This window comes from Prinia subflava, chromosome 3 (assembly GCF_021018805.1).
Source record: "Prinia subflava isolate CZ2003 ecotype Zambia chromosome 3, Cam_Psub_1.2, whole genome shotgun sequence".
Taxonomy (NCBI): Eukaryota; Metazoa; Chordata; class Aves; order Passeriformes; family Cisticolidae; genus Prinia; species Prinia subflava.
Genome location: NC_086249.1, coordinates 40512775 through 40539952, shown reverse-complemented (window position 1 = coordinate 40539952; position 27178 = coordinate 40512775). Strand labels below are relative to the sequence as shown.

The following is a 27178-nucleotide window of genomic DNA, read 5'->3' as shown; positions in this document are numbered from 1 at the left end:
TTGGGAAGGTATGAAAGGCAATACAATTTCACTATTGTAAATTATCTCCACTGCCTTGTTGGAAAGGAAACAGCCGATGGAATTCAGACAAAATGAAAATTTTATATTAAAATTTATGACTAAGCAATCACTGTAAACTGTGATGATATGGACAAATTCATAGCTTGATTTTCCTCAACTCTTTCCTTTATTGATTACATTATTCTAATAAAATAACACTGTTCTTTGGAATTTTCAAGTTTCTCTTTCACAGTAACTTCCCCAGAACAAAATCTACTGCTTGATATTCCATCCACACAAGTGCAACTTCTCAACAACACAGCTACCTTGTAAGTCTGTGGAAGGCAATGTTTACACTACTCAAACATGTATTTCCCCTCTCGTTTCCTTTCCAAGGATTTCTGAAACCCAATGAAGGGAAATGCAAATGAGGAGCTTTTTATTTGTTCCTGAAATTGTAGTATTTTGGTTGAAAACTTACTGCAGCACTACAGCCTGGGAAGTTGAAAAAGGTATCAGGCCCATGTCTCTGCGGCATCTGATTAAGGACTGATAATAATTTAACTGCATGTCTTGGCTGTGAAAAGAAGAAAATTGCACAGAAGTCAATACAACCATTTTTGTACTCTCTAGGCTACAATGGAAAGTGGACAGTTTTCAAACAACAGAGCAAATTATCTCTAAAGTAGTTAGCAAAAATACTTCTTGAACATATGTCCAGTCAACATGAGAAAATAAATTCAAGTTTATATGTCCCAAGAGACAATTTATGTTAACTTCAGGCTCTAATGTAATGACACTTAATGCTTTATCTGATCACAGCTTACCCAGATTCCATTTTCGCCTCGAAGCATGCTGAACAAAAGCTTCAACTCCTTGACAGTGATGCTGTAGCTGGCAAGAACCCCCAACATATCAACTAGGAGATCTTCAAAGGAAAATAAAGTTATTCTGAACTCTGAATTTCATTGCTTTGATACACACAAAAAAAGCTGAGAAAATTAACACCTTTAAAAGTAAATGTATTCACATATTCTAAAGTCCAGCTTACTTGTATTGAACGTTTTACAAGAGATTTCATGTTAAATTTTGCATCACACTTTGAAAAAGCTTATTTATTGAAAAAAGATTTATGGAGCATTAATTCTTCCCATTTCACAACATGCATCACACATTATAAACTTGTCCTTCCTGCTGTATATTTTCCTGATGAGAGTTTGTTCTTTCCCATGACGTTAGCATTTTTCAAAAAGTTTTGATCTATAAGATCCTTTCCAATAACTTAAACCCAGTATTTTATACTATAATTTGTACCATTCCCCCATTTTTCCTACAGTGATAATGCTTCTGATCTTTACTGTAATGAAAGGCCAGGGGAAAATAAAAGAAACAATACCTCCCCTCTGGCCTCTGCAAAAAAAGTGCAAGCCAACAAAAACTCCACGATACCAATCAAATAAAAACTCAGCAATCAAACCAAACAATAGCTAAACAACAACAACAAAAAAGGAAAATAAACAAAAATCATAGCAAGAAAATAATTAAAGAGCACAAGAAAAAGAACAGATGAAAATTGCTAAAACATTAATGGAACACAGCCTTCATTACAACATCTCAAAACCCATAAACTTTTACAGTAAGAACATTAAACAGTCTTCATTTCAGAGACAATAAGGTTTAAAATTACTGATAGTGATTGAATTTTTATTTAAAACCCCAGAATCTTATTTTAAGAAACTGTTATCTTTCCTTATTCTCCACATTTTTTTCTGGAATAAAGCAGACTAATGAGAAATACAACTTCCTCTAGCAGGAGGTAAACCAATTTGCTCATATTCACAGATGAGGCGTAAGAATTTAGTTCAAAGATCAAGCAGTGAAGTCCAGAGTTTTCAAAACAAAAGAGCTATGACACAACAAAATCAGGATTATCATACTTTTCCAACCTGTTCAACAATCACAGAATTCCCCCACCCCCCTCCTAAAACTTGTAGGAGATACAACTTTATACAAATAAGTTTATATTTTATTTGTAGGACTGCATGTAATTCTTTTTCATTCATGAAAGGATGACTCTTATAGAGGCTGATAAAGAATAGTTTTCAGGAGAAATATTTCTTTCCAAAGTCATTTCATATTCATATTTTGTTTTAAAACAGATTTTCTCTTTGCAAATCCATATATATGTGGGTTTGAGCATTAATATTTATTTAGCCTTTTCCACAATGAAACCAGCCTCTGATCCTTAGCAAGCAATAGGTATGTGTGAAGTATGAAATAACATTCAATTTCAAAAAGACATAGTAAAGTGTTTGGTAAGTGAAATTGCATATCAGGAAAGGCAAAAGAAAAGTATTGCAACTTGGCAGACATTTTCACCATAAATTCAGAATACAGTCCTAATCTTCAAGTATAGAATTTTACCCACCCTGCCACACTTCTTTAATCTTTCCTTTAAAAAGAGTGTCACATACATTTGTGACAGAATTCGGAAAACAAAACACACCTAAGAAAACTAAATGCCTTGTCTTTCATGGTGGTGAATTCTATGACTCAGCTCCCCCAGTACCTGCCCCCTTCACTGTAGTCTCCTGCCTGCAGTGTGAAGCTGGCACAGCTTGCACATGATCAGAAACTGGCAACAGTCACACTGAACACTCAGAACAAGAAATAAGCACAATTGAACACCAATCTTTGGCTGAGAATATCCCAAATCCTATTTTGTAGTTTCAGCTTTCTTTTCAGATCAAGGAACTTGCTTCCTTTACAGAGAAAAAAATGTGTAGAAGCAAAGCTGTCTGGTGAAAATCAGAACACCATTAAAAAAAAAATCTTGTAACACAGAGGAAAAAAGTGCCAATTAATACAGTCAAACACAGAAATGATTGGCAAGTTTTAAAAATCACTGAACATGTGCTGCATTGTTTCATTGTTACAGCCCCCTACCTTATGGCAGAGAAAAATTCTTATTTCTGCTGAAGATGTGGATAACCCACAGGCATTAGAGATACATATTTATAAGTAATGAATTAAACATTGATGGAGAGAAACAAACATAAGCTCCCTAATTATGTAACCCTGGGTAAAATAATGACCTGGAAGATTGAAGCCCAGTTGGTAACAAGCAAAGAAACAAACAACATCGGTGGAAGTTGAAGCACTTAGGGCTATTTAAAGGTATTTCTATAAACTCTTGTAAAGAAGGTTTGTTTCTTGTCTCAATATAAGGATTTAAAAATAATTATTACATAACTTTATTCATACTTATTAGAAATCTTATAAAGGAGTCAGTCCCATCTGGTTTATAAACCCTACTAATCCATCTATAAATGGACAAAGGTCAGAAAGCATACTACAACTGGATTTTTTCAATATTTCTTTTTATATCAAATAAGATTACATATATAACTAGAATCCATGATCTCATTTCAGAAACAAGATTATATATAATAATATTAAGTCCAGAAGGGGAAAACAGGTAGTTTCTCATTTTTAATACATTTCTGATTTCTATTAATGGCACCTTCTGAATACTTTTGTATTAAGCAGTTTTCATATAATCTATAAATGAACCAGCAACCTTGAAGGAATGCTTAATTCAGTTACTTAATATGAAAATATAATAGAAAAATGCCTGCCTGTCTTTCAAGTGTCAATGCACACATATCAAAATGAAGGGTCTGCATTAAATTTGGAAGACATATTAAATAACAATGGAAAGAAAACTTCAGGAAACATCCTAATGCCTCTTTAACCTCCTGATACTACATGGCCATTAAATTGGGAATTTTAACTCTTTTTGGTGATGTAAATTAATTTATTTTCAGATTATAAATAGAGAATGTGATAATTTTGCAGTTTTTCTCATGGAATGAGTTGAAGGAGGAAAGCTTGTTAACAGCCCACTAATGACAGAGCAGTCAAAACCCAACACCATTGCTTTGAAAACTGTGAGCTGTTTCAGTGCTTAAGAATTCAGTCCCAGAAGTTTTTAGGACAATTCCCTACATCACCACAACAGAACTGTGGGGGAAAAAAATGGGATTTAGGTGAGACACAGCTCCTCTCTATGAGTTCAGGCTGCTTCCTCATCCATTGTTCAGACCTCTCAGATGGGACCACAGACACACTACCCCAAAGGGTCCCTCAGAGCTGATGATCTGCTTCACTACTCATCATGTGGAAACAGAGAACTGCAAAAAGTGAGTCCCTCAAGGAAGATCCTGTGCAGCTGTTAAAAAAAATAATAAAAGCACTAATCATCTAGGAAAATATTTTCCCTTTAACTATTGATAAAATGGCTGACCATTCCCTATATTAGTATAGCAGATTGTCACGGTACAAAGATTTTTTTGAAAGGTGATGCTTCTGGAAAGCAGATTGAGCCCATTTGGATTGCCATTGAGACTTTCAAAGCAATTAAACTTTTTCTCTACACCACAGAATCTGTAAAATCACATGAAGTTAGATATTTTAAGTACTCAGAACCTCATGGATCTGAGAGTCTTCATCTAAACAGACAGAAAAAGCAAAAGCTTGGGTACATATTTATTTGCTGCTGTCTTACTATCATAAAATCAGAGAAGAGTGGCTTCAGGCTTAGACTGGTCCTGAAAGTATACTGTCAGAACATAAAACAGACATTATTGACTGTCTTGTCTATTTAAATCCTATCTAGGTCTAATGAAAATGTTTTGCAAAAGGAACAAGTGAGATGACCTAAAAACAAACAAGCAACTCCCAGAGAAGCAAATTACAAAAAAAAAATTCCAGAAAACCTGTACCTTCACAGATGATAAAAGCCAATTTCAAAACATTGGTCTGACAGACTATTAGCAACTGTTTGGGGAAAAAAGTGGTACTACTTAGAAGTCAAAATTAACACAGTTCTTGTTCAAAACATCCTCCCTTTAATATTAAAAACCCTTTTAACACAAAATTTCTTACTTTATTACCTGGCTTTGGGAAGTTCATATAAATATTTGAGACAAAAAAAATTCTACAATTATGACCTCAGCATCTGCATAGGATGTTAGGGAACACAGATACCGCATTAGTTGCCACTGGTTTTGCCTAATATCAAAATAGCTGTTACATGAACTTTTTTGTTACTTCTGACTTATTACCAATATTATCACTTGTAAAAGCAGACTAAGGTGCTTGCTTTTATCTCTTGATTTCTGTAAAGTGATCAATTTTGCTGCTTCCGTGTCTTGCTAAAAAAAAACCTCTCCAAAAGTTCATCTATTTATAGTTATAAGAGAAAAACCCTAGGATGTGCGATTCTGTTCAATCCCTGCTCATGATAAATAGATGAATACTCAAATAACTGGAAACACACAGCAAAGCTAAAATGTCATCAGAATTCCAATTTCCAGTTTTGATTTTAAATTAAATATGTGCTCTCTTCATTTATGTAAGCGTACCAAAGAACAAGCTTACTCAAGTTTTTTTTCAGTAGAAAGTCTCTTTCTGTGACCACTCCAGAAAAATGGTTATTGAGGTAGAAGAGCCATTAGTTTTTTGGGGGGGATTTTTGTGGGGTTTTTTTTTGTTGTTGTTGTTTTGTTTTTTGGGGTTTTTTGGGGGTTTTGTTGTTGTTGTTTTGTTTTTGGTTTTTTTTCTAATCTACTACCCCTGGCTTATATTAATATCTCTGAATTCAGAGTGATTTTTCAATTCCCAAATGCTCCTAAAATCCAGATCCTATGCTCTTGGTTTCTGACTTCTACAGTTCGATAGGCAGTTAAAAAAAACCAAAACCTACTTTTACGGAGGTACCATTACAGTCTTGTCTGCCACATAAACAAGTACTTCTTATGGGAGCTTAAATTGGACAAATTTTGTTGGTGTGATTACTCATGCAAAAACATTATTTCCATGAGTAAAACTCCAAAAAATTTTAGGACAGAAATTTTTGTTCTCATCATATAATGTGTTATATTTAACACAGAATTAAAAAGTATCTTTACCCTTACACTATTCTGACATACCATACCTATAAATACTGTAAAACAAAACTTATTTGGTGAAAAACATCATTTATGAATCTATTGGTCTTTTATACTCCAGTCTGAATTTTACTGCACAGTATTTAGCATAACAGTTATAACTTTGGCATTTAGAGATACATTTCTAAACAAGATATTGTTTATGACTTGCTTTGAAAAACAGAATGTAGCTTTTCTAAATACTTAATATTACAAATGCATTTATACTTAAAAAAAAGGACAAGGAAAAAATCATTCCTCAGTAATCCAGTTTTCATCCTACTGTTATCATCTTCTTGCTTCTTGTCTGAAATCCTTGCTAGTTTACTGTTCCACAAAACCTGTATATGTGTCAGGAACCAGCTCATCAACAAAATATTAGAATTGTGAAAGGTAAACCTCTGAAATCTTTCAAAAATGCCTCACAATATATGTATCCTACAATCAGTCAAAAGTTATATGAGAATTAAGAATTACTTCCACCACAAATGTAAAGAATGAAAATATATGAAAGGAAACACAGAAATCCATTATGGAATGATTGTTTGATATAATCGATATGTCCAGCATTCAAACCTATAAATAAAATCTGTTATGCTGTCAGATGAGGTTAAGTTTAAAATGGATCTAGCAATTCAAACATCATGATTAAAAATTATCAATGTATATAAAAACTAAAATATTGCCTTGTAGTTAAAAAGTCTAATATACTGTTTTTAATTGTTTCGATTTTTTTACCACTATGAAAACAATATCTTCTCAAATGAATTAACAACCAGTTATTCTACACAATGTATCTACAAAGATTTCAAACTAAGAATATATTTTTGTCATTCTTCTGAAATTAATAAAAAACTTCTGACTCAATACCTGTACTAATAAAAACATCACTACATAAAAACCAAAACATCCCATACCCTTTCATAATCAGAAAACATTGGCAGGTCAAGAATGCAATAATTATTTCATCAGCTGGCAATTTATACCTGCAATCATGTCGTCCACAGTACTCATCTTCAGCAGTACCTGTTCAATTAAGCCAACTTCCGTGCTAGTCTGTAAATTACGGACACTTTTACGCAGAATTGCAGTGAACATACTCCAGATTTCTGCTTGGCACGTTACATCACAGTGCTCCAAAAGCTCTGACATGCATGTAATGCTCTCTGCATCCTGGATTATAAAGTTCATCTCCAGATCAAATTCGCCACCAACCAGCTAAAAAAGAAAACAAGAACAGCAATTACAGTGTGAAATACATAGTTTATGGTCTCTCATACCTTCATTGTGACCAATACAGAATATGTTTTACATGGTTAGAGAAGTAATTTTGATAAGAGGAACTCAGTTATGCTTTGTAAGAGCAAATTAACAATCATACTATGCAAAACAAAGCTTGTAAAAATATACACTAACATCATAAAGCACTACCTTCAATTTTGTCACTGTGCTGAATACAGTATCTCAATAAAATAAAAATATATTTTAAGTTCTCCTTCCTATGAAGTAATTGAAATGGTAGCCTGGCCCAGACAGATGTAGTGCAGGACCTGAATTGCTCAAGAAGCAATTGAGGTTTCTCCACCATTCTCTGAAATTTGCCTACTCAAAATAAAAAGACGCTAGAACCAACTTAGCTTTTTCTCCTGATATAAGCCAACATTTGCCCTTAGTTGTGTTTGGAAGATTTTACTGCCTTTTCCATTGTCCCACCCAAACAGTCATGCCTGGAAAAAGAACCACTCATCATCTCTGGAGTAACACAGACATAGAAATTTTACATTATTATACCCCACATCAGCTCATTGTGTGGTCAAGGAACCCCACGGTCTGGTGCAAGGAAGAGACTGCAGCAGGAGAGGAACAAGCACTCAGATGAGGTGAGTTAACAGCAGTACTGATGAAATAACAGCCTGACCCTTATCTATCCAGGTACCATCCAAAGTCCTAAGCTCCAATTACGAGCAAGACATGTATTAGGAGAGAGGGAAAAGCAAACCAGTAAAAGAAGATATAGTCAAAACCAAGTGTATCTTCAGGAATGTAATTCAACAATTTTAATCAATCATTTGTGCAAAATGAATACAAAAGCTGAACTCAAGACAATCTACTACACCAAATATGAAATTTAGTTAAAAAACAATTCCCTTTCAATGGCATAAACATCTTTCAATTCTGAAGGAAACAGCCTGACTCTCATGCATCCTACTTTATTGTAATAACTTTGTAGAATTTTGAAAGTACCAGTGTGAAATTTCAAAAAATCATGGAATCACAGAATGGCTTGGGTTGGAAGGAATCTTAAAGGTCATTTAGTTCCAGCTCTGCTGCATGGGCAGGAACTTTCCACTTCACCAGGTTACTCCGATTCCCATCTAGCCTTGGTTAGTCTCTCTGGGCAACCTATTCTAGTGCTTCACCACACCCACAGTAAAGAATTTCTTCCCAATATCTAATTTAGACCTTCTCTTCTACAGTTTAAGGCCTTCCCCCCCCTCAACCTATCAGTACATGTTCTTGTAAAAACTCCCTGTCCAGCTTTCTTATAGCCTCCCTTGAAGTACTATAAGGTCTCCCTGGAGCCTTCTCTTCTTCAGACAGAACAAAGTCAGCTCTCTCAGCCTGTCAGTAACACTAATTTCAGTAACTGTAAATATATTACACATATATTACAAAATAATGGGATAAATTAATATAAAAATAATTCTAAAAATTTTTGTTCTATTTGTTTAATGGAGTTATATAATTAAAATGTGAATAAATAAAATTTGAATAAATTAAAGATATTCAAATAATTATCTCTTATAAGAGCATAATTTCAACAGTCAATTTTAATAGAAGGCAATTCTATGGCCTATTTAAAAGCAGTTGGTACTGACTTTAAATTAAACTCAAAAAAATAAGCAAGTTGAAATACTATGGAAATTTTTTTGGTGGCTAAACTCATCCAAACATTCAAAGACTTCTTTTATACTCCATCTTCAGATAATTAATACAAGTAAGTAGGGACTAGCTTTGGCTTCCACCCTAATTATTACTTTTCATTCACTTTCAAATTACTTTTTCCTCTATCAATTAATTGCTAATAACCAATTTATAATTTTGTAACATAAAAGCTTTTAATATGCTAAATATATAAACTAACAACCTTCCTTAGTTCTCCTGAGACATTTAATTACATTAAAATAAAAACTATTATCCTAATTATAATTAGTACTTCAGTTTAAAACTTGTGACTGCATATCATATATTTGCATATTTGGTAAACACAATGTGTATCAAAGGAAGGCAAAAAATGTCAAGATTAGAAGCACACTATTTCCATGGTCATTCTTTAGATTCATGAAATGTCTTCTAGTTTAGTTTCATAGAGTTTTTACTCTCTTTTCAAGAAATTCAGGCAGAGTTTTTATTTATGAAAACAGCAGCAACTTGTGCATACTTCATCAGTAATCTGAGTTGTTGCGTTTTCAGATATCTCCTGACCAGGATGAGCCTCTGTGAGATTATGTTAAAAACACACAGAAGTAAAACGGCCACTGTAGATGTAGAAGACAATGTAGAAGACATTCCATTGAACTCTCTTTGACTATCCCAAGATGAAATTAAACACCTCCTAGAAGTGTCTACTTTCCTCCCTTTCTTTCCATAGAGGAAATCTAGGATGAAAAAGTGTATCTGCTGAGTCTTCATCACTGGATATATTCAAAAACCATGTCGTCACAGAGCTGGGCAAGCGGCCTTAGTTGGTCTGACTTTTGCAAGAGGATTAGATCAGAGAATCTCCAGACTTCTGCTTCAACATCAAAAATTCCATGATAATATTTATTCAGGCTAGATATACTACCCACCATTTGATTTTGATAAGCTGGACTTCAAAACAAGGAAAAAATCCAGTAATGCCTCAACTGGAATGGAATGGTGCAATACACACTGATTCACTTTCCTCAAACACTAGTCACTGTAAAATTCTAGTTAATTTAAATGAATAAACTAGTACAGCATCAGTAAAACAGACGGAAATAATTCACTAGAGACTAAAATAACTCCAACTGTGTTTGCTTTCTAATGTAAATCAATATACTAATATGTAACATTTAAGAGACTGAAATGAAGTTCCTGTATCAGTCTGAAGTGACAGGATATCTCAGAATTATTAAAACTAAGACATCTCCTTCTAGAAAACATCTCAGATTGAATGCTAATAAAATTGGTTCTATGGAGAATCTTCTCCAGGGCTACAGACTATCCAGCAGGTGCTACAATTATTTCACTTGTAAAATTGGCAACAAGAAATTTATAGCCCATGATGGTGACTGCTTATTTCACCAAAGAAAACATTACAATGTTCCTATCTGGCCTTAACTTCAGTTTAAGCATATTTCAGACAGTAAAAATTATCATAATTGTCATTAAAATCAACTTCCTTAATACAGGAAACAAATTATTGAACCAATTGACAATGACAGCAAAACTTTAGGAAGGCAGGGGGAGGTGACTTCTTTAAAGCAGTCATCGTAAATACATCATGAATTAAAAATATTAATAGTCTTGATAAAAAGAAGTCTAAGATGACAAGGAAAAGCTAAACAAAAGTGAAGCAAATAAACAGAAATAAATGACCATGGTTAATTTGTGTTCAAGAAATAAAGCAGGCACCTGTGCTTTATGAGGTGCACAATCAAATGGAATTCAGCCAATACAAGAAGTAGAACATTCAGTACAAAAAAAAAAAAGCATCCTCTAACAGCATTTCTGCACCGGGATTTCCCAGGGAAGACAGTAGGTAAAGAGGAACAACCCGTCTCCACAACAGTGGGAATAACCAGTGGAGAAGCACAGTGACAATGAGCTGGTAACGTGCTGTCACTATTGAAAGGATAGACTTTGCTAAGGAGCCAGAGATCATTAAATACAGTTAAAAAACACCAACTGCTGAGAGCTGCAAAGACTCTTCTGATATCAACTGTTCAGGAAACAATGCTTAAAAAATGTAAAACTAGTAAATGCAGAGTAATTCAACATTATTACAGTTTTCTTCGTGTGTGCAAGATGACAGGCTCCAAAGTCTGATATCATCCAGAAAGAGATCTTGGAGACCATGAGGGTACTGCTTCAAAAAAAAAAACTATGTTACATTAAAAACTGCCAATGCATAACTAAATATTCATAATGAATTTGCAGCTTTCTAAGTTGGGTAAAACTGTGGATGCAACACCATACCAAAAAGTTAAATCATACTTCCAAAAAGTAACTTATTTTCAATATAACTCCTGTGATATATTTCTGTAATAGGACAAATTTCAGCTGGAGTACAACATGAACACTTTGATAGAAATCCTTACAGATGCCAGTATACCATACCATAAATCAGTGCTCTTTCCACATCATACATCTCAAATACAATCTTTTTTTATGTCAAACATTAAGTCTTTGCATTCTTCGAGGGAATATTTAATATTTAGTAAAGACCATGCTTTCACTGTGATTAAGTATCCTGAAGTATTGCTTGTACTCTGTCATAATCTGCCTGTTTCACAGCACAGCTGTAAGAAATGTAACACCAATCTAATGTTCAGATAATGGTTACAGGTTTGTTGACTGGAGTCAACAAACAACTCCTCCCAAATTGGTACTGAACTGCCAGTAATAAGCAAGTTAGACTGTATTCCCCATGCTGAGATTGCTTGTAACAACAGGTTGACACTCCTTGAAAATTGCTCCAAGAACTTACATTAACCTAACACCACAGCAGCTGCTTTACTCAGAATCTCCATTTTTCTGAATATTGTAGCCATTCCTCAGTCAGTTCCTACCATTCATCATGCTAGGCAATAAAAGGGTTTCTTCCTAAATTACCACATCTCTGCAGAACTTAAGCTGGTCTTTTAAACCCTTTTGATCCAGAACAGAGAAGAAATACTCCCCCAAACACAAGAAGTTGTCTACATATCTCAGATAGTATATTCATACCAGTTCTTGAAAAGCAATAAAATACATGTTGCTGAACATATAGAATGAAATTGCTGAATTTTGAATCATATTCTTCAAATCAAGCTTGGAATAATGGATTGAAATTAAAAGTGAACAGAATATTTCAGTTGGAAAGAACCTAGAAGAATCACCTGGTCTAAGTGTCTGACCACTCCAGGGCTGTCTGAAAGTTCAAGCATGTTGATAAAACCAATATCCAAAAGCCTCTTAAACACTGACAGGCTTGGGGCGTCAAACATATTTTCAGAAAGCCTGTTCCAGTGTTTGACCACCTTCTTCACATAGAAATGCTTCCTAACACTCAATTTCAATCTTTCCTGATGCAGCTTTGAACCATTCCCATGCATAATGGCACTGGATACCACAGAGAAGAGCTCAAAACTTCCCTCTGCAATTCCTTTCCTCAGGAAACTGTAGACAGCAACAATTAAATACAGTACATTAGAACGATATAAACCAAAGTCTTCAAGCATTTAAGTCTCCAAGTCTGCAGTTCATTGCTGCCAAAGAAGCATTTTCTAGCTTCATTCGAGTTGGAATCCTATCTGCATTTATTTAAACAAAAATCAAGAATATGAATTCCAATACTAGAGAGACACTGCCACTGAAAAATTCAAATATCACAACAGTATAATTACTAAAGCCCTAACCACATCCAGGCCTAATCTGCACCAAGTCACTCCAATATTCTCTCTCCTAATTAAACTACTATCACATTTGTTCTGCTTTTTCTAAAGGCAAAAATAAATGAAGGCATAACACAGTCAGCATGACAACAAACCTCATCTGTTTTGAGCTGAAGCATTTTAGGTTCAAGTATTGCATATACAACTAGAATAAAAAAAAAAAAAAAAAAAAAAAAAGTCTTTCCTTGTAGCTATATAGGAGGTAAACAATTTGGAAACAAAATTATTAATTCTCTTCCTCTCCCTGATTCTCATCTCTCATTTTAGGCATTACAAAACATCTGACTTGGCATACGGCACAAGTTTCGACAGGAAAAAAGCTGAGAATAACCTACTCAAATGAGATTGAAAATTTCTTAAAATCCTAAATCAATTAGTTGTTTTGAAGACAAAATTAGTAAACATTTAACTCTTGATAACTAAAGGCATCATATAATATTGAAGAATAATTTTTGTCAAAATTGGAACATCCTTTCTAAAAAAAAACTCCACTGAACTGATTTCATAATCACCAGTGAGAATTCAAAATATGTGCAATCAGACTGCTACTGCTTGTTTCATAAAGACAAGCAACAGTATAAGCATTAAACACAGTTGTCTAAGAAAAGCAGTAGGAGACCCAAGCAGGAAAAAAATAGGTTACTATTTTATGGTCATTAACTAAAACATTAAATTTCTAAACAATAAGTTCAGACTTTTAGTAAGATTCTTCTTCAACTGCATGAAAGAAGATTTCTTTAGGCAAAAGCATTTAGAATGCTAAATGGAATAAATTAAATTGTTCAGTGACAGAAATGGGTGCTGATCACATGCACTTGTTAACCTAAATATATCAATATAACTTCAGAGAAAATCACAGCTAAAAAAACTTGAGAAGGTAAGTTTCATAACTGTTATGCATTCTTTATTTATTTTTAAATAGTAAATTTAAATTGGTGAATGGTAGCCCTTGGAGATTTGAATTACAGCTATGTGTATCTGGGCTAATTTTCACAATTCTCTTTACCATCATTAGAAAGTAAAAAATGCTTCAGGGAGGTGATTATCTCAATGATTTTAGATGCAACACCAGAATGAAATAAATCTTTTTCAGGGAATGTAGTACTTTTTACTGACTAGAAAAGGACAACTAGTTCAGACAGGCACATTTAAAGTTATGTCAGATAAATCTTAACCAATGTGCTCACAATATGGTTTATAGCCAAGTGTCAGCACTAAAAAGACTGATTCTCATGTGAATCATTACAACAGGATGTAATTCTGCACATTAACATACCCCTTTTAAATGAGCCTTGCTTCTTTTTAACTTCAAAACCATCCTTACTCTGAATAATATATTGCAAATACTCAGCAGTTTGTCACTTAGGGAATGCTATGCAGTAAGTTTATTGACAATTTTTAAGTAATCTGAGAAATTAATTTAAATGGATTTTATACTTGCTGAGGCAACATAAATGCAGTAACATGGTCAGCTTTTAGTACTTACAAGAATGTGCCTGTTACTGCACAAGGTTAAAAATATCCCATGTATTTACCTTTATTTTCTTACATTTTCTTTGAGGGAGAAAGATAACCCTGTAGGCAGATCAACTCCAGTGGTAAATCAACTGCACATATATATGATTTACTGAGATAACTACCAATTACACTCAGATCACAAGGCTGTAAAACATACTTAAAAAATGTCAGACCTTTTCTAAGTATTGTGGAAACTTAGAGGGGAAAAAAACCCCAAAAAACAAAACCACACACCCACAAACAAAAGACCCAAACCATAAAAACATTATTTTGGGGTAGGACAGGAGTTTGATAATGTTCAAACACCTGCCTTCATAAAAGCTTCTTTAGCACAGGAGTCAGATTCTTTGAAATAAAAAAGTCATGCCTTAGAAGGAATGCAAAAAAGAGTTTTCAAGTGTGACATAGGACAAATCTTACCCACTTAGAAGAATTTATAAAGTAATCCAGCCACTTCTGACAGAAATGAAGACTGATGAAAGTATTTTATGTAAAAGTACCTAATCCAAAACACAGACCCCAAAGGCCTCCTTATGGTTTATTTGTTCCTGTGTCACTAGAAGGAGGCACTGTTCCTATTTATTATTTTGATCCCCACAAAACTATTTTTGGCCAAAGCAGAATATAAGCTTTTACTTAAAGATGTTGAAGCTGAACAATTCAAGACTAAGAAACAAAAAATTGCAGGTTTATTTTCAGTGAAGTAAAATGAAAACCATTCTCAAACTTGTAGCTAAATTGTTTTCAGTTTATCTCGTTCAGTTTCTCTTATAAGTTATTTCTGATCTTGACTTAATCACAAAAGAGATCAGACAGTTAGATAAGGGACTTTCTTACTTCCAAAAAAGGGAACAACTACTGAAAATTAATTTTAATAAATAAAAGCAAGCAGCTTAGGTTTGCCACATATCTGAAACCAAAAATTCAAAATTGATTTTTTATGGACTAAAAGAAGTTGATAAACAAGCACAGCTTTAAGAGTATGAAAAATAGTATTACTAAACAGATATTACTGGTTCATTACTTCATAGCTCATTTCATTAGTTTCAATAATAACTTTAAGATCAAGGTACAGATGTTAGTACAACATAAGCTCCTGCTTCTAATTGCCTCGTTGCAATAACCAGGTATATTTTAAAACAAGTTACTTCAAGGTGGTTTGGAATCATGGTGGGGTTTTTTTGTTGTTTGTTCATTGTTTATTTAGTTTGTTTGGTTTTTTGGGGGGAGGGGGTGAGGTGTGCTCTTTAAAGTATGATCTTTGTTTCCAAGCCAGAAGAGAAGAAAAAGAAATTGAAATAACTGAGAGTTACCCAAGTCACAAACCAAATGTACAATAAAAAAATAAACCACTTCTGCAACTATTTTGTAGCCTCATCTACTAATAAGACTAAGCACTTGCACTGCAGAAACCTGCCCAGCCACATCTAATGGGTCAGCAGCACTTCTTATTTATTTTTCAATAGTCACAAACTACATGTAACACTTTTTTTTTTGGGGGGGGGGGGGGGGGGCGTGGTGGTGGTGGTGGTAATTTGAATGATATATTATCTCTGTAAAGCAAACCTTGCCAAGGCTTAACATAGTTATCAGAGAACATCACCAAAAAAGTTGAAACTCTAAGAAGCATTGAACTTTCAACAATTACACATTGATTTAAAGCTAATTTGTATTGCACAGCAAACACTGTCACACAACATGCTTGTGCAAAAAGAAAGAAAACTGTTTTTAAAAGAAAACAACTGGAAAATCTCTCAATGCATGCACACCTGTTTCCCAAAATTTACATACAAGAGCAAAGAGAATGTATTTGCTATAAATACTAATAGAAAAATTTAGTCAACAGAAGTTGCCAGTAACTGAGAACAATTGCTTTTTTTAATAATTTGGGTTTTTTATTAGTTTTTTATTATTCAAACATACTTGTCAAAGCAATTTTTCTTTTGTGCGTGAACTCACAGATGCATTCTGTGACTGGAACAAATTGCAACAATACAGTTAAAGGAATTTTAGTATTGGAAAATGGTGAGGTTTATTTCAGAATAGTCTGGGGGATCGTTCCCAGGTACATCAAGGACACGTAATTCAAGAAGAAAAACATGAGAAAAAAATGTTGATTGTGAGGATTATCGTGTATGTGGTACCTATGTACTTTGGCTAACATCAAAAAATAGCCACATACCATCAGGACAAAGCCCACTAGCCACACCCAAGGACTAGCCCACCATCTTCTTCTAAGCAGCCATCGCATATTCCCCCTTAGCCAAAACAAATCGTCTGCAGGCTCTCTTAGTGTCCCTTTCTTTCCCATGAGGTACAACCAGGAAGGCAAAGGAGTTGCTCTCTAAGGGCATTACCTGTTTTTCCCTACTTGCCTTGCTAAATACTACTTGACAAACCCAACTTACTTTTTTTTATACCACGACACTATTGTTTGGTGAGAAAAGGAATTACTTACGTTTATTAAGATTAAGCTATTACCTAATTTAATCTCTAAAATTAAAAAATGGATTTTTAAAGTGTCCTATTCTCATGTCCACCTCTCTCAAGTTATGGTTGTCTTTAGGGTCTTTCACCCTTTCATTTTGAAATGTTTCATTTCCCTCTTGTCACAAAACATTCTACAACTCTTAAAAGCCCAGAAACTATAAATCATGGCTATGCAATATTCAAAACCAGAACAATTCCAATGGACTTAGTTATGTCAGTCCCATTTTCCAACTGAAACCTATAGATATACATTAAAGATGAATAGCAGAGTGATAGCCCAGGCAAACCACAATGCCAGGTATAAATGATCTCAACAGTGAAGTGACATGTACACACCACTGGTCTTAACCTCATTTGCTGAAAAGCAGGAGCTTAATTGGAAGAGCAGTGTCCTTGATTCTCAACATTCTGCTGCTAACTTATATCAATAAGTTTGAGATATGTAGTAACATTTTTGGTTGGTGTCAGCATTCTGAAACTTTCCAGTGGCAATGTTAATCACCAACTAGAGAAGCTCTACATTCAATTTGAACATGCTCATTTTCAACAGTCTTTCATTTACAATTAACTACTTGCTATGCAGTCCTCTGCTACAAAAAGTTAATATGGGAGAAAACAACCCAGTGTGTGGCACAGTGAAAAGCCCTCTCTCATTTCTGAACAGTGACTCTTCAGTGACTCTTTAATGACTATACAACAAATACTGGACATGCAGTACAGCTCCATTCAATTCTCTGCATGTAACATAACTAGGTTAAAGCCAACAGTAAATGTGGAAGTGCCAGGCAGAAGTTGTCCTTTTAAAAAGATATACAGATTGCAGGAAATAATAACAAAACAATATCTATCATAGAGTTAGGCTTATTTATGGAGCTTGAATAAATGCTTCCTGTAGAATCTACCTAATTCATGTTAAGACTGAAATGCCCATTGACTATATTTTATAAATAAACACAGTCAAATGTATAAAAACCGTGGTTTTACCTCAAACATTACTTTGTTCCCCTTTCTCCATATAAATTTTAATTTATAACTAGCAAGACCCTTCCAAGGCTAATCAATTATTAAAAAACCACAATAAACTCTCAGGAAATACAATCATTTGCAGCAGCACAATGTTGCCTAGTAGGTGAAAAAATGCCAAATACATATACATAACTTCAAGATGTCAGGGCTGGAAAAATCAACAGCTGGACTCCTTAACAATAGCCATATAATTTCTGTTGCTTTTCAGTTTTGGTAGCCTGACGTTTGTTAAATTTTCAAGCACAATTTTCCATACCTTCTTTAAGGTTCTGTGTTTCTTTAGGAGAATAAATACAAGTTATACTATTTGTTACATTTTTCTTGTCCTCAAAAGTGCACAAGATAAAAGACAGGAATAGTGCTTTAAAACTCTTAAAATGTTTCTAACCTTTTTTTTTTCCTCCTCAAGTCCTTACAAAAAGTAGTTCTTCTTGGTTATAACGGCAATTTCTGACACCAAGATTTGTAAGGCTAGTATTTTTTGATTTAGATTTGTCAATATTTGTCCCCTTTGCTTCTCTAAATAACTCTCAAATTGTGTAAGAAAAATTTTCTAGTTTGTGACTGGACTCCCACAGAGTTTTAGCTGTCATTAATGATTTAAGATCTTTTTTGTGCAATGATAAAACCCAAAACCTCAATTGCTAAAGGAGGCACCACACAGACCATAATGAATTGTTTTACAAACCTTTTAAGTGCATCCTAATTGCTTTCCCCCAAGCTTCTTCTTAATTTATTATGCAACTCTTCATCCAACAAAATCATTTCTTTATCTTATAGATAATAACACAGTTAAGAACAAAGGCTGGAATTACAGTCATATAGGAGTTGAAACCCCAACCACAAATGATTATTTTAGAGGAGGAAACTGAAAGGCAGATAAGTGTAAGAAACAATTTAGTAGTGGTCAGAATTTCCCTTATGTAAGAAGCCTGTTGTATCTTTGTTACACTAAGTATCTCGGTGACAAAGGCAAGCATCTACAAAAAGTCTAACAGTATAGGCTGGGCATATACTTAGTTTTCTCTATTATAGTGTCCCAACCTCCCCTTATTTGCAACACAGGAATCTCTTGTTTCAGAAAAAACATCAGTGTTTCTAGAGGCCAATAGATTTTCTTCCAGTAATTTCTCTGATTAGTTTCTGAACCCTCATATTTTTGGAGCCTTCACACCCCATAGTAAGGAGTCCTACATTTTCCCCATGATTTGTGTAAAAATATCTTATTATACATATATTTTGTTATATATACACCTTGTTATATATATATATATATCTGCCACAGGATTATTTCATTTCAGCCCTCTGCTATTTGCACTTTGAAAAGCAGAAATTAGGTGTTTTCTATAACATTCTTCCCTTTATTTACTTATATTTCAAATATACTTGGTCAGCTCTCTCCCAAACTGAACAATCCTACTTTGTTAAGTCTGAAATCTCTATTTAAGCACACTCCTTACCTTTGATATTTTTTGTGACTCCTAATATATTCTTTTGTGACTGGAAATCATCATAGAGTTTCAAAAAAAATTTCTCTTGTATTGCTCATTTTTCCTTATTAATGCTTCCTTATATTTAATTTACTTGCCTTATTGCTACCAAGAACCAAAACATTTTCCACAAAGCTAAAATCACTCTGAGGCCATTTACAATAATGTCTGTGAGCATGCACAGTTAATAAAGGGTAGCAGATATAAAATGAAATTAGAACTTCCAGTATTCCCTATGAGAGAAGAAAAAAATAGACTGCTCAAAAACCTTCTTACAAGTACCTACACAAAATAAATGCAGCAACAAGCACCATTCTTCACTGTAAACAACACCAACCCCTTCTCATTCATGATTCCCATCATAAACTACATTTATACATAATTGCTAAACAAAATTTCTATTGAAAGGATAGTTCTACTAATAAAGAATTAGGATAATAAACTCTCTCCTCACTCAAAAAGGAAAAGGTATCCTCTCATTAGCACATTATCTCTTAGCTGGTTCACTTAGAGAATCAACCAAGAGAAGTGCTTACAAAAATTGGTGAACAGGGAACAATATTTTTTTCAGCAAAATATTCCATGACACCTTAACATTGCTTCCATGTTTAGATACTAGTCCATTAACTCAAACAATGAAGCTCGGAGGGAACACTTCAGGATCTTCACTTTTATCTTGTCCCTAAGACTCAGACCCAGATTTTGAAGACAATGTCACTGTGGGCTGAGTTTCAAAACCTCCATCTGCAAATCTAATTACAGAGCTCCATCTGTACTAAGAATTCCTTTCAAGGCATCATGTAACTGAGTAAAACCAAAATCCCATATCATTTGATTTGATTACAAGACAACTAAGACGAAGTGTCAATAATTACAGGGTTAGGTCTTACGTAGTGGGGGAAATTCAAGTGTTCTTAATTGCATTAAAAGAGAAATTTGTACTCTGCTTAGTTAAAAATCCTCAAAATTTCCAAAGTACAAAAACTTTTAATACAAATTTATTTTCTCAGTACATAAATAAGATTCACCTCTACTCATCAGATGCAAATATTAACTTATTAGTAAGAAGAATTGAATAAAAATGAAGGAGAATTCTTTAAGAAAAGAGAGTTTTAATCACATTAGAACACATTTTCAATCACAGTCCTTCTATGCAGCCATGTTTTATTAACGAAAACTTTGGTTCTAAAATAATCAGTTGTCATTTGAAGTAATTATGTTTGGTGATGCCTAACACATTCCTCAATTGTATTTTAGAAAAGAAATTAGAACACAAGTGACTTAATACACCTAACTTATTAAAAAATGCAAAAAAAAAAAAAACCCTCCAAAAACCATCATTCTAGTCACATTTAAATGAGAAAGTAAGAAAAAAAATCAAATCACATTAGAAGTCATTCACATGAGACAGACAAAACTTGATATTTGACTGCTTCTGCATCATCTCAAAAGAACTTAAACACATTTTTGTTTTAAGGAAAAGTATAAAATACTAAGCAGTAAATAAAATGAAAACTTCTAAACAAGGTCTTCTCAAATGGCTGGATTCAGTTATTTTCAGTTAAACCATTTAGAAAGGGGAATAAAACACAACAGGGAACTATAGTTACAACTCACTCTTTAAAAGCTTTTAATGCCATAAAACCCACAGAATTTATCAAAAGGACTCTTCAGATCTCATTTAAAACACTCAAATTGAAATATGCATATTTGAATGTTAAAGAGCAACAAAGATTCTTTAAGAAAGGCAATATGAAAGCATTGTTTTTCTGGTCTGTATTTTTACCTTATGAAATGCATTATTCTATTTCGATGAATATTTAACATTAAATTATATGATTTATAATTCCTAAAGTATAGAAATTTTAATTTACATTAAAATATTTACAAACATATCCAGAGGCCTCTGTCTTACTTCATAATGATTAACATGAAGAGTGTGTTTTTCCCCTATTGTCTTGTGTAAAACAGAATCAATGCTTAATTTAGGTGAAAATGTTACTTCAGTGCAAATGGAACAGTTATATAAATGGGAAAAGCACAGCTATTTAAATAATCATAATCCACAAAAGCTCTTTCCTAAGTGAGGTCTTCAGAAAAAAGTTATCAACTGGCATAACAGAAAATTTATTCCGGTGCTCTTTAATTAAAAAACAATCAGAAGCAGTATGCCAATTCATCCATCCTATGTGTAAACAGCTGAGAACAACTTTGCAAGCACATGGTTGGTGCAATGACTGTAAAATCTTGATCAAAAAGTTCAAGCATATCTCCTTCCAGTACTCCTCCCAACTTTTATTACATGGCCAATCTAATGATATTCTTAATTTACTGAATACAGGCAATAACCATAATTGTGTGCTTCAAATACACTACCTCACTTTCAGTTGTTTCAGTTAAAGAAACAACTAATTGTTCCATTTCTTCTTGGAATGCTTCCATTTAAGATATAGTTGGGGTTTACCTCCTCATTTAAATCCTCTCCATAGCAGAAGTTGCAGAAGTTACAGAAATACACGAGGGAGGAAAAAACCCACCTTTTCCCAACCATTTCACTAGCAGGACTTTGAATGCCAGTAGCCAGATTAAGTTCTTCAACTTTTTGTATCTTGCAAACAAAAGATAGTTTTGATCTGATTCTGAAGGTCTATGTAATTTACTAATTACTCGTAACTTCTGAATTTCCTGTACATTTTTTGTTTATCTAAGCAGCAGGAAAATCCACAAAAAGATTGTATCTCGTCATGACTACCTAAATAGAATTAAAGCATGTGAAAAGTTGCAAAATCAAATTGTGACTGCTTTATGCAACCAGAAGACAACTGAAAGCTCAGTCATAAAGTGGGCATCACTCCCAAAGAAAAACAAGGCATGTCCTAACTTTTACAGTAAGGTTACTACACCTACTCAGAACCAACATGTTTGCAAATGAAGTATGGCAGTGTCAAAAACATTTATCACTTTAAAGCACATGAATCTGTATCAATTTGTCCTCCATGAAGTGCCAGTGAAACTTCTGGTGTCAAACTTGACCTTAACCTAACTGTAAGCAGCATGTGTCACCCCCTCCTCAGTCCTACAGACACAAGGGTTCACTTCTGAATGCTTCTCCTATGGAGCCCTATGTGGAAAGAATCCTTCATTGAGGTACTGTCACACAACTTCTAAATGTTTCTTCTGTGTTGAAAAGTCATCTCTAGTACTGTAAATAATACCATTTTCAATACCAGTGACAATACTGATGCAAATTTGATCTAGCCTAGACACTTCCCCCTCCCTTTGCTGATGACTTAGACCATGTTTTGCTACCATGCTGCAGGTTTGATTGACACTGAGAAATTTAAATTTGATTTTCCCTCATAAATAAAGATGCTTTTTTACCAGCCTCCCTCCTAACCTGATCGCCGATCCAAGCTAAATAGTTACTGTGGTGGTCTGTTGCATCAAGTCACTGCAATTGCAAGGGCATTTTGGCAGCTACACAATTTCCCCCCCAAGGTTTTGGTAGCAGAGGCCAAGCTGAAGGAGGCTGTGCCGGCCCCCAGTCCAACCACAGACAGCCACGTGCAACACAGAGAGAACTCATGGGGTGGGAAAGAGGGGTAAATACTTCCTTGACAAGTTTCACTCTGACTGAAGGGCCGTTATTCTGTGGCCCTTCATTAATGCTCATAGGTGAAAAAATGCAAAACAAAACAGTTATCCAAACTATTTTTAACAACATATGACAACACAGCAAGTATGCAAAAGCAAACCAAGTTAGTGTAAAGTACCCTAATATCAAAATTCCCATAACCCTTGCCCTCTCAGCTCAAGACACTTAAAATATCTAAGAAGACTAAATAGTAATTTCCACAAAGCTCTCTCATCTATTTAATTTCTCGATATTCCAGATTCCTGACCAAATCACATTTACAATACAATTTACAAAATACATTATATAGGTCCTTCTAGATATAATTTCACTGTTAATTATTTTTAAACTGCATAAATTTCTTCAGAAAAATGAACATACAGGATTCTTAAAAATGCATCAAAATTTATTTATAAAGAGGATTTATCATGCTCAGCCATAGTAGTGGTAGTCTTACTAGCAGCAGAAAAACACTAATATAAATATTTAAATTTTGTCTTCATGCATTTAATGTATAATTAAATATCCTACATAATAGTTGAAACTTAGATCATTGGTAGAATGGAATTTTTTTAAATCCTGCTAAATGTTACAAAAAAGTTGATGTTTTTCTCAATTTTTCTTTAAATATTTTATCATGCCCACGCTCTTAAAACAATTGTCTTAATATTTGAAACATAGTTCTCTTTAAGCATATATACTTAATAATTTGTCTTTTTAATTAATAACTATTTATTAAACCCACTAATAAAGTTATTTAATCAACAACATAAAACATATTTTCCCTGAAATAAATAACCCAAATTTCATCTCAAACCATAAAAGCTAGGAACACAGACACATGCAGACTGACTGTGAGTGTGAATTAGCTGAAGGGATATTTTCTATTTCAAAAGGCGTGTCTCCAGCTGCAGTACAGGTGCTTCATGTTTAGTAAATTTTCTAATACTTCATTGCATGGCAGTTCATTAATTATGTGTTCCTGTTTTACAAACCTAATTTCCTTTTATGACACGGTCACTCAACTAGTTCACCAAGGGAAGTCAGTGAATGTGGCTTTTTTTTATTATTTTAGCAAAGGTTTTGGTACCATCTCTTACAGTCTCCCTCCGGACTAAATGTCCAGGGCATAGCTAGACAAGTCCATAATATGCTGGATGAGGAATTGGCTGAAAAGCTGGGCTCAAAGGTTTGTAGATAATCAGGTCACATCAGGCTGGTGGCCAGCCATTAGTGGGGTTCTCTGGGGCTCAATTTTAGAGCCAGTGCTGTGCAACGTTTTTATAAATGATCTTGATGCAAGAATTGAATGTACAGTAAGTGACTTTGGTGATGATATTAAATTAGGAGGAGTTATAGACTCCCTTGTGTGTAGAGAGGCCTTACAGAGAGACATGGATAGACTACAGAGCTGGGCAATAAACAACAGCATGAAATTTCACAAGAGCAAGTACTGGATCCTCCATCTGAAGTGAGTGGAATCCTGCTCACAAGTACAAACTGGGGGGCAAGAGCCTGGAGAACTGCCCTGCAGAGAGGAATTCAGGGTCCTGGCTGATGACAAGTTGAAGCCAACAGGGAGCCCTGGCAGCCAGAAGGGCCAGCTATACCTATCAGGCACAGCTTCACCCGCCAGGCAAGGGAGGGAATTGTCCCTCCCTGCTCTGCACTGAGCAGCCTCACCTCGACAATGCAGCTTTAGGCACCACAACACAAGGACACTGTTAGAGTGTGTCCAGTGGAGGGCAACCAAGACAGTGAAAGGTCTGGAGGGCAAAGACTTCTGAGGAGTGGCTGAGGTCACTTGGTTGGTCCAGCTTGGACCTCAGAAGGCTGAGGAGTGACCTCATTGCCAAGAGGTGACCTCACTGCATTACACACCTTCCCCAAAGCAGGCAGCAGAGTGGGGAGAGCTGATCTTTCCCTGTGCTGACAAGCGACAGCACATGAGGAAGTAGAATGAAGCTGCATCAGGGGAAGTCCCTACGCGACATTAGCGAAAGCTGTTTAAGTCTTTTCACAGTCTGACCACTTAAACATACTTCATACTTTAAATGCTATTTATTCTTTCATGCAGCACAAAAGCATTTGCTGTTACATCAATAGCAACCAGAATCACAAGACAATAAATATCAATTTGTTTAATAAAATAAATATTAAAATGTCCAAGGTTAAAATGAAATTTGCCATGAAAATAATGAAAATATGATAGTCTTTAGAAAAAGCATTTTAAGACTTATGTGGTGACAACCAAACTAGACTTGACACTCACAGTATGTGAAAACGTGAAGAAATCATGTGACAAAAGACATGAATGAGCAAATGGCTTATCTATCACATTTTACAACAAAAGCACTATGTTCAGATGCTTACAGTTTCACATACAAGCTTTAGACCACTGGAGTATCACAAGGTATTTTTTCTTTTTTTAAATTTGAAATGGTTAAATCTGGAAAAAAAACTATAAAATAAAGTAATTTCCATCTTCTCAAAGAGCAAAAATCAACAACAACAACTCCAGCAGCTTCAAATTACAGAAAGCAGAATATTCCACATCGTACTAAGTAAAGCTATTAAACTGTCTTTACAAAAGCTCTCTTCACTGTCCAGGTATTAGCAGTCTTTCAAATGGTTGTGAAAGACAAGATCCAATCTGAGAAAATTCTGAAAGTACATGGCCAAAGATGAACATGCTGACAAATCTTTGTACTGTTCTACTAGAAGCTACATGAACACCTCAGCTCTTTATTAAATAGTGATTTATAATATGCAGAAGTTACCTTAACTGCAGCTACTAAGCACACTTCTCAATTTCTTTCCACAAATATTTATTTTCTTGCCACGAATATTTATTCCCTGAAGATGTCTATAATCCATCACATTGAAAATGGGAATATAGTCAACACTTGGTAACTGAAGATGGTATACATAAGGGATGCATATGGTCAAGTTCAGGCACAGGAAAGATGCTAGGAAAGATATGGAAGTACACACAGCCTCCTCAGGGTAGGTAAAATTGTCTGACTGATACAGGCTTACCCATCTGATTCTTAAGGATTTTGACTATCGGCATAAATAATTATTTGATAAAATTATTTATCAGTTGCAACTATCCTCTTCTCACTATTTGCTAAACAAAGACGAAGTTTCTTCAGCTACAGATGTTTAGTGTAAAACAGTCCAAATGAACAGTAAAAGTCACTAGTTGGATGAACCCAATTCAAAGAGCAAGGTAGGAACACAGTCAGCACCTGAGCTAAATGTTAGATAGTGAGAAAAGTTTGGCTGCAACAAAAAACTGAAAAAAAAAAAAAGAGAAAAATTGGCTGGATGAAGGTCAGAGAACCAGGTGCTTTAGCAAGTATTCAGAGCACACACGGCTACCTTACTCATCAACAGAGCAGGAATCTTAGAAAGGCTTTTCAAGAGCCACAGCTGCTGAAGCTCCAGGTATCTCCCAATTCCATATATACCTGACTGTCTGAAAACAAAGGAATTACAGATTGGCCAGATTAAATAGTCTACAGTGACTCAGCTAGAAAAAAAATCAGCCATTATATAGTGTTTAGGATACCTACTCTGTAACACTTTTTGAAGTCCTTTGAAATAATTAGTTAAACATCTGACACTAAACATGCATTGCTTTTATTCTGCAAGCTATAAAGGATATATCTAGGATCCATCTGTTATTTTCTCAGATTTCCTGAAGTTTTGTTTTGCTTTTTGCTTTGAAGGGTTTTTTTTTAAACAGCGACTGTGTTTAATAATCTTATTACATAGTCTAACATGATGCATAAGGGCTACCAGTCTGTTGTTAAAATGGAAGAAGACAAAAAAAGCATATTCCTTTCTGTTTTCCTGAAATCCCCTGCTGTGATACAAACTTCACACTTTCCTAAAAACAGATCAGAATCTGGTAATAAGGAGTGACATCTGCGTTAAGGGCTCTCTTTCCATTACAGAAAAGATGCAGCAACCCCTGGGCTGGTGCTGGGAAAAAATTCTAACAGAGTGGGAAGACAGAGTAAGAAACTTCTTCCTTAGCAAACAAGAGGTCCCATGAGAGAAATATATACCTTCACAATTATTAGCAACTCCAAAACCACAGATGGTCTTTCAAACCCTTGAACTGATTCCCACACATGAAAACATGTAACACTTTCAGTGTCCAGTAGACACTTGCAATTACTCTCCTTATGCTGAAAAACTACTACAAACCTATCCCAAAACAACCATCAGGTTAAGGATTTCATTTTCAGGCTCTAACACCTGAAAACGTAGGAGATTTGAAGCACTAAACTCTTTTGAAAAAATTAGTCACAGAAAGGTTATCAAGCATTAGAACAGGCT

At 34.5% G+C, this 27178-nt stretch overlaps 1 protein-coding gene across 2 annotated transcripts in view; it reads right to left on the bottom strand.

Moving 5' to 3' along the window:
* NBEA (neurobeachin) overlaps window positions 1-27178 on the bottom strand; it is a 458593-nt gene that overhangs the window by 371878 nt on the left and 59537 nt on the right. For both annotated transcript variants that reach the window (XM_063394796.1, XM_063394797.1), the window contains exons 2-4: window positions 6977-7208; window positions 828-928; window positions 482-577 (exon numbers count right to left, since the gene is read on the bottom strand). In XM_063394796.1, the coding sequence (XP_063250866.1) occupies window positions 482-577; window positions 828-928; window positions 6977-7208 (429 nt within the window). The remainder of the gene's footprint in view (window positions 1-481; window positions 578-827; window positions 929-6976; window positions 7209-27178) is intronic.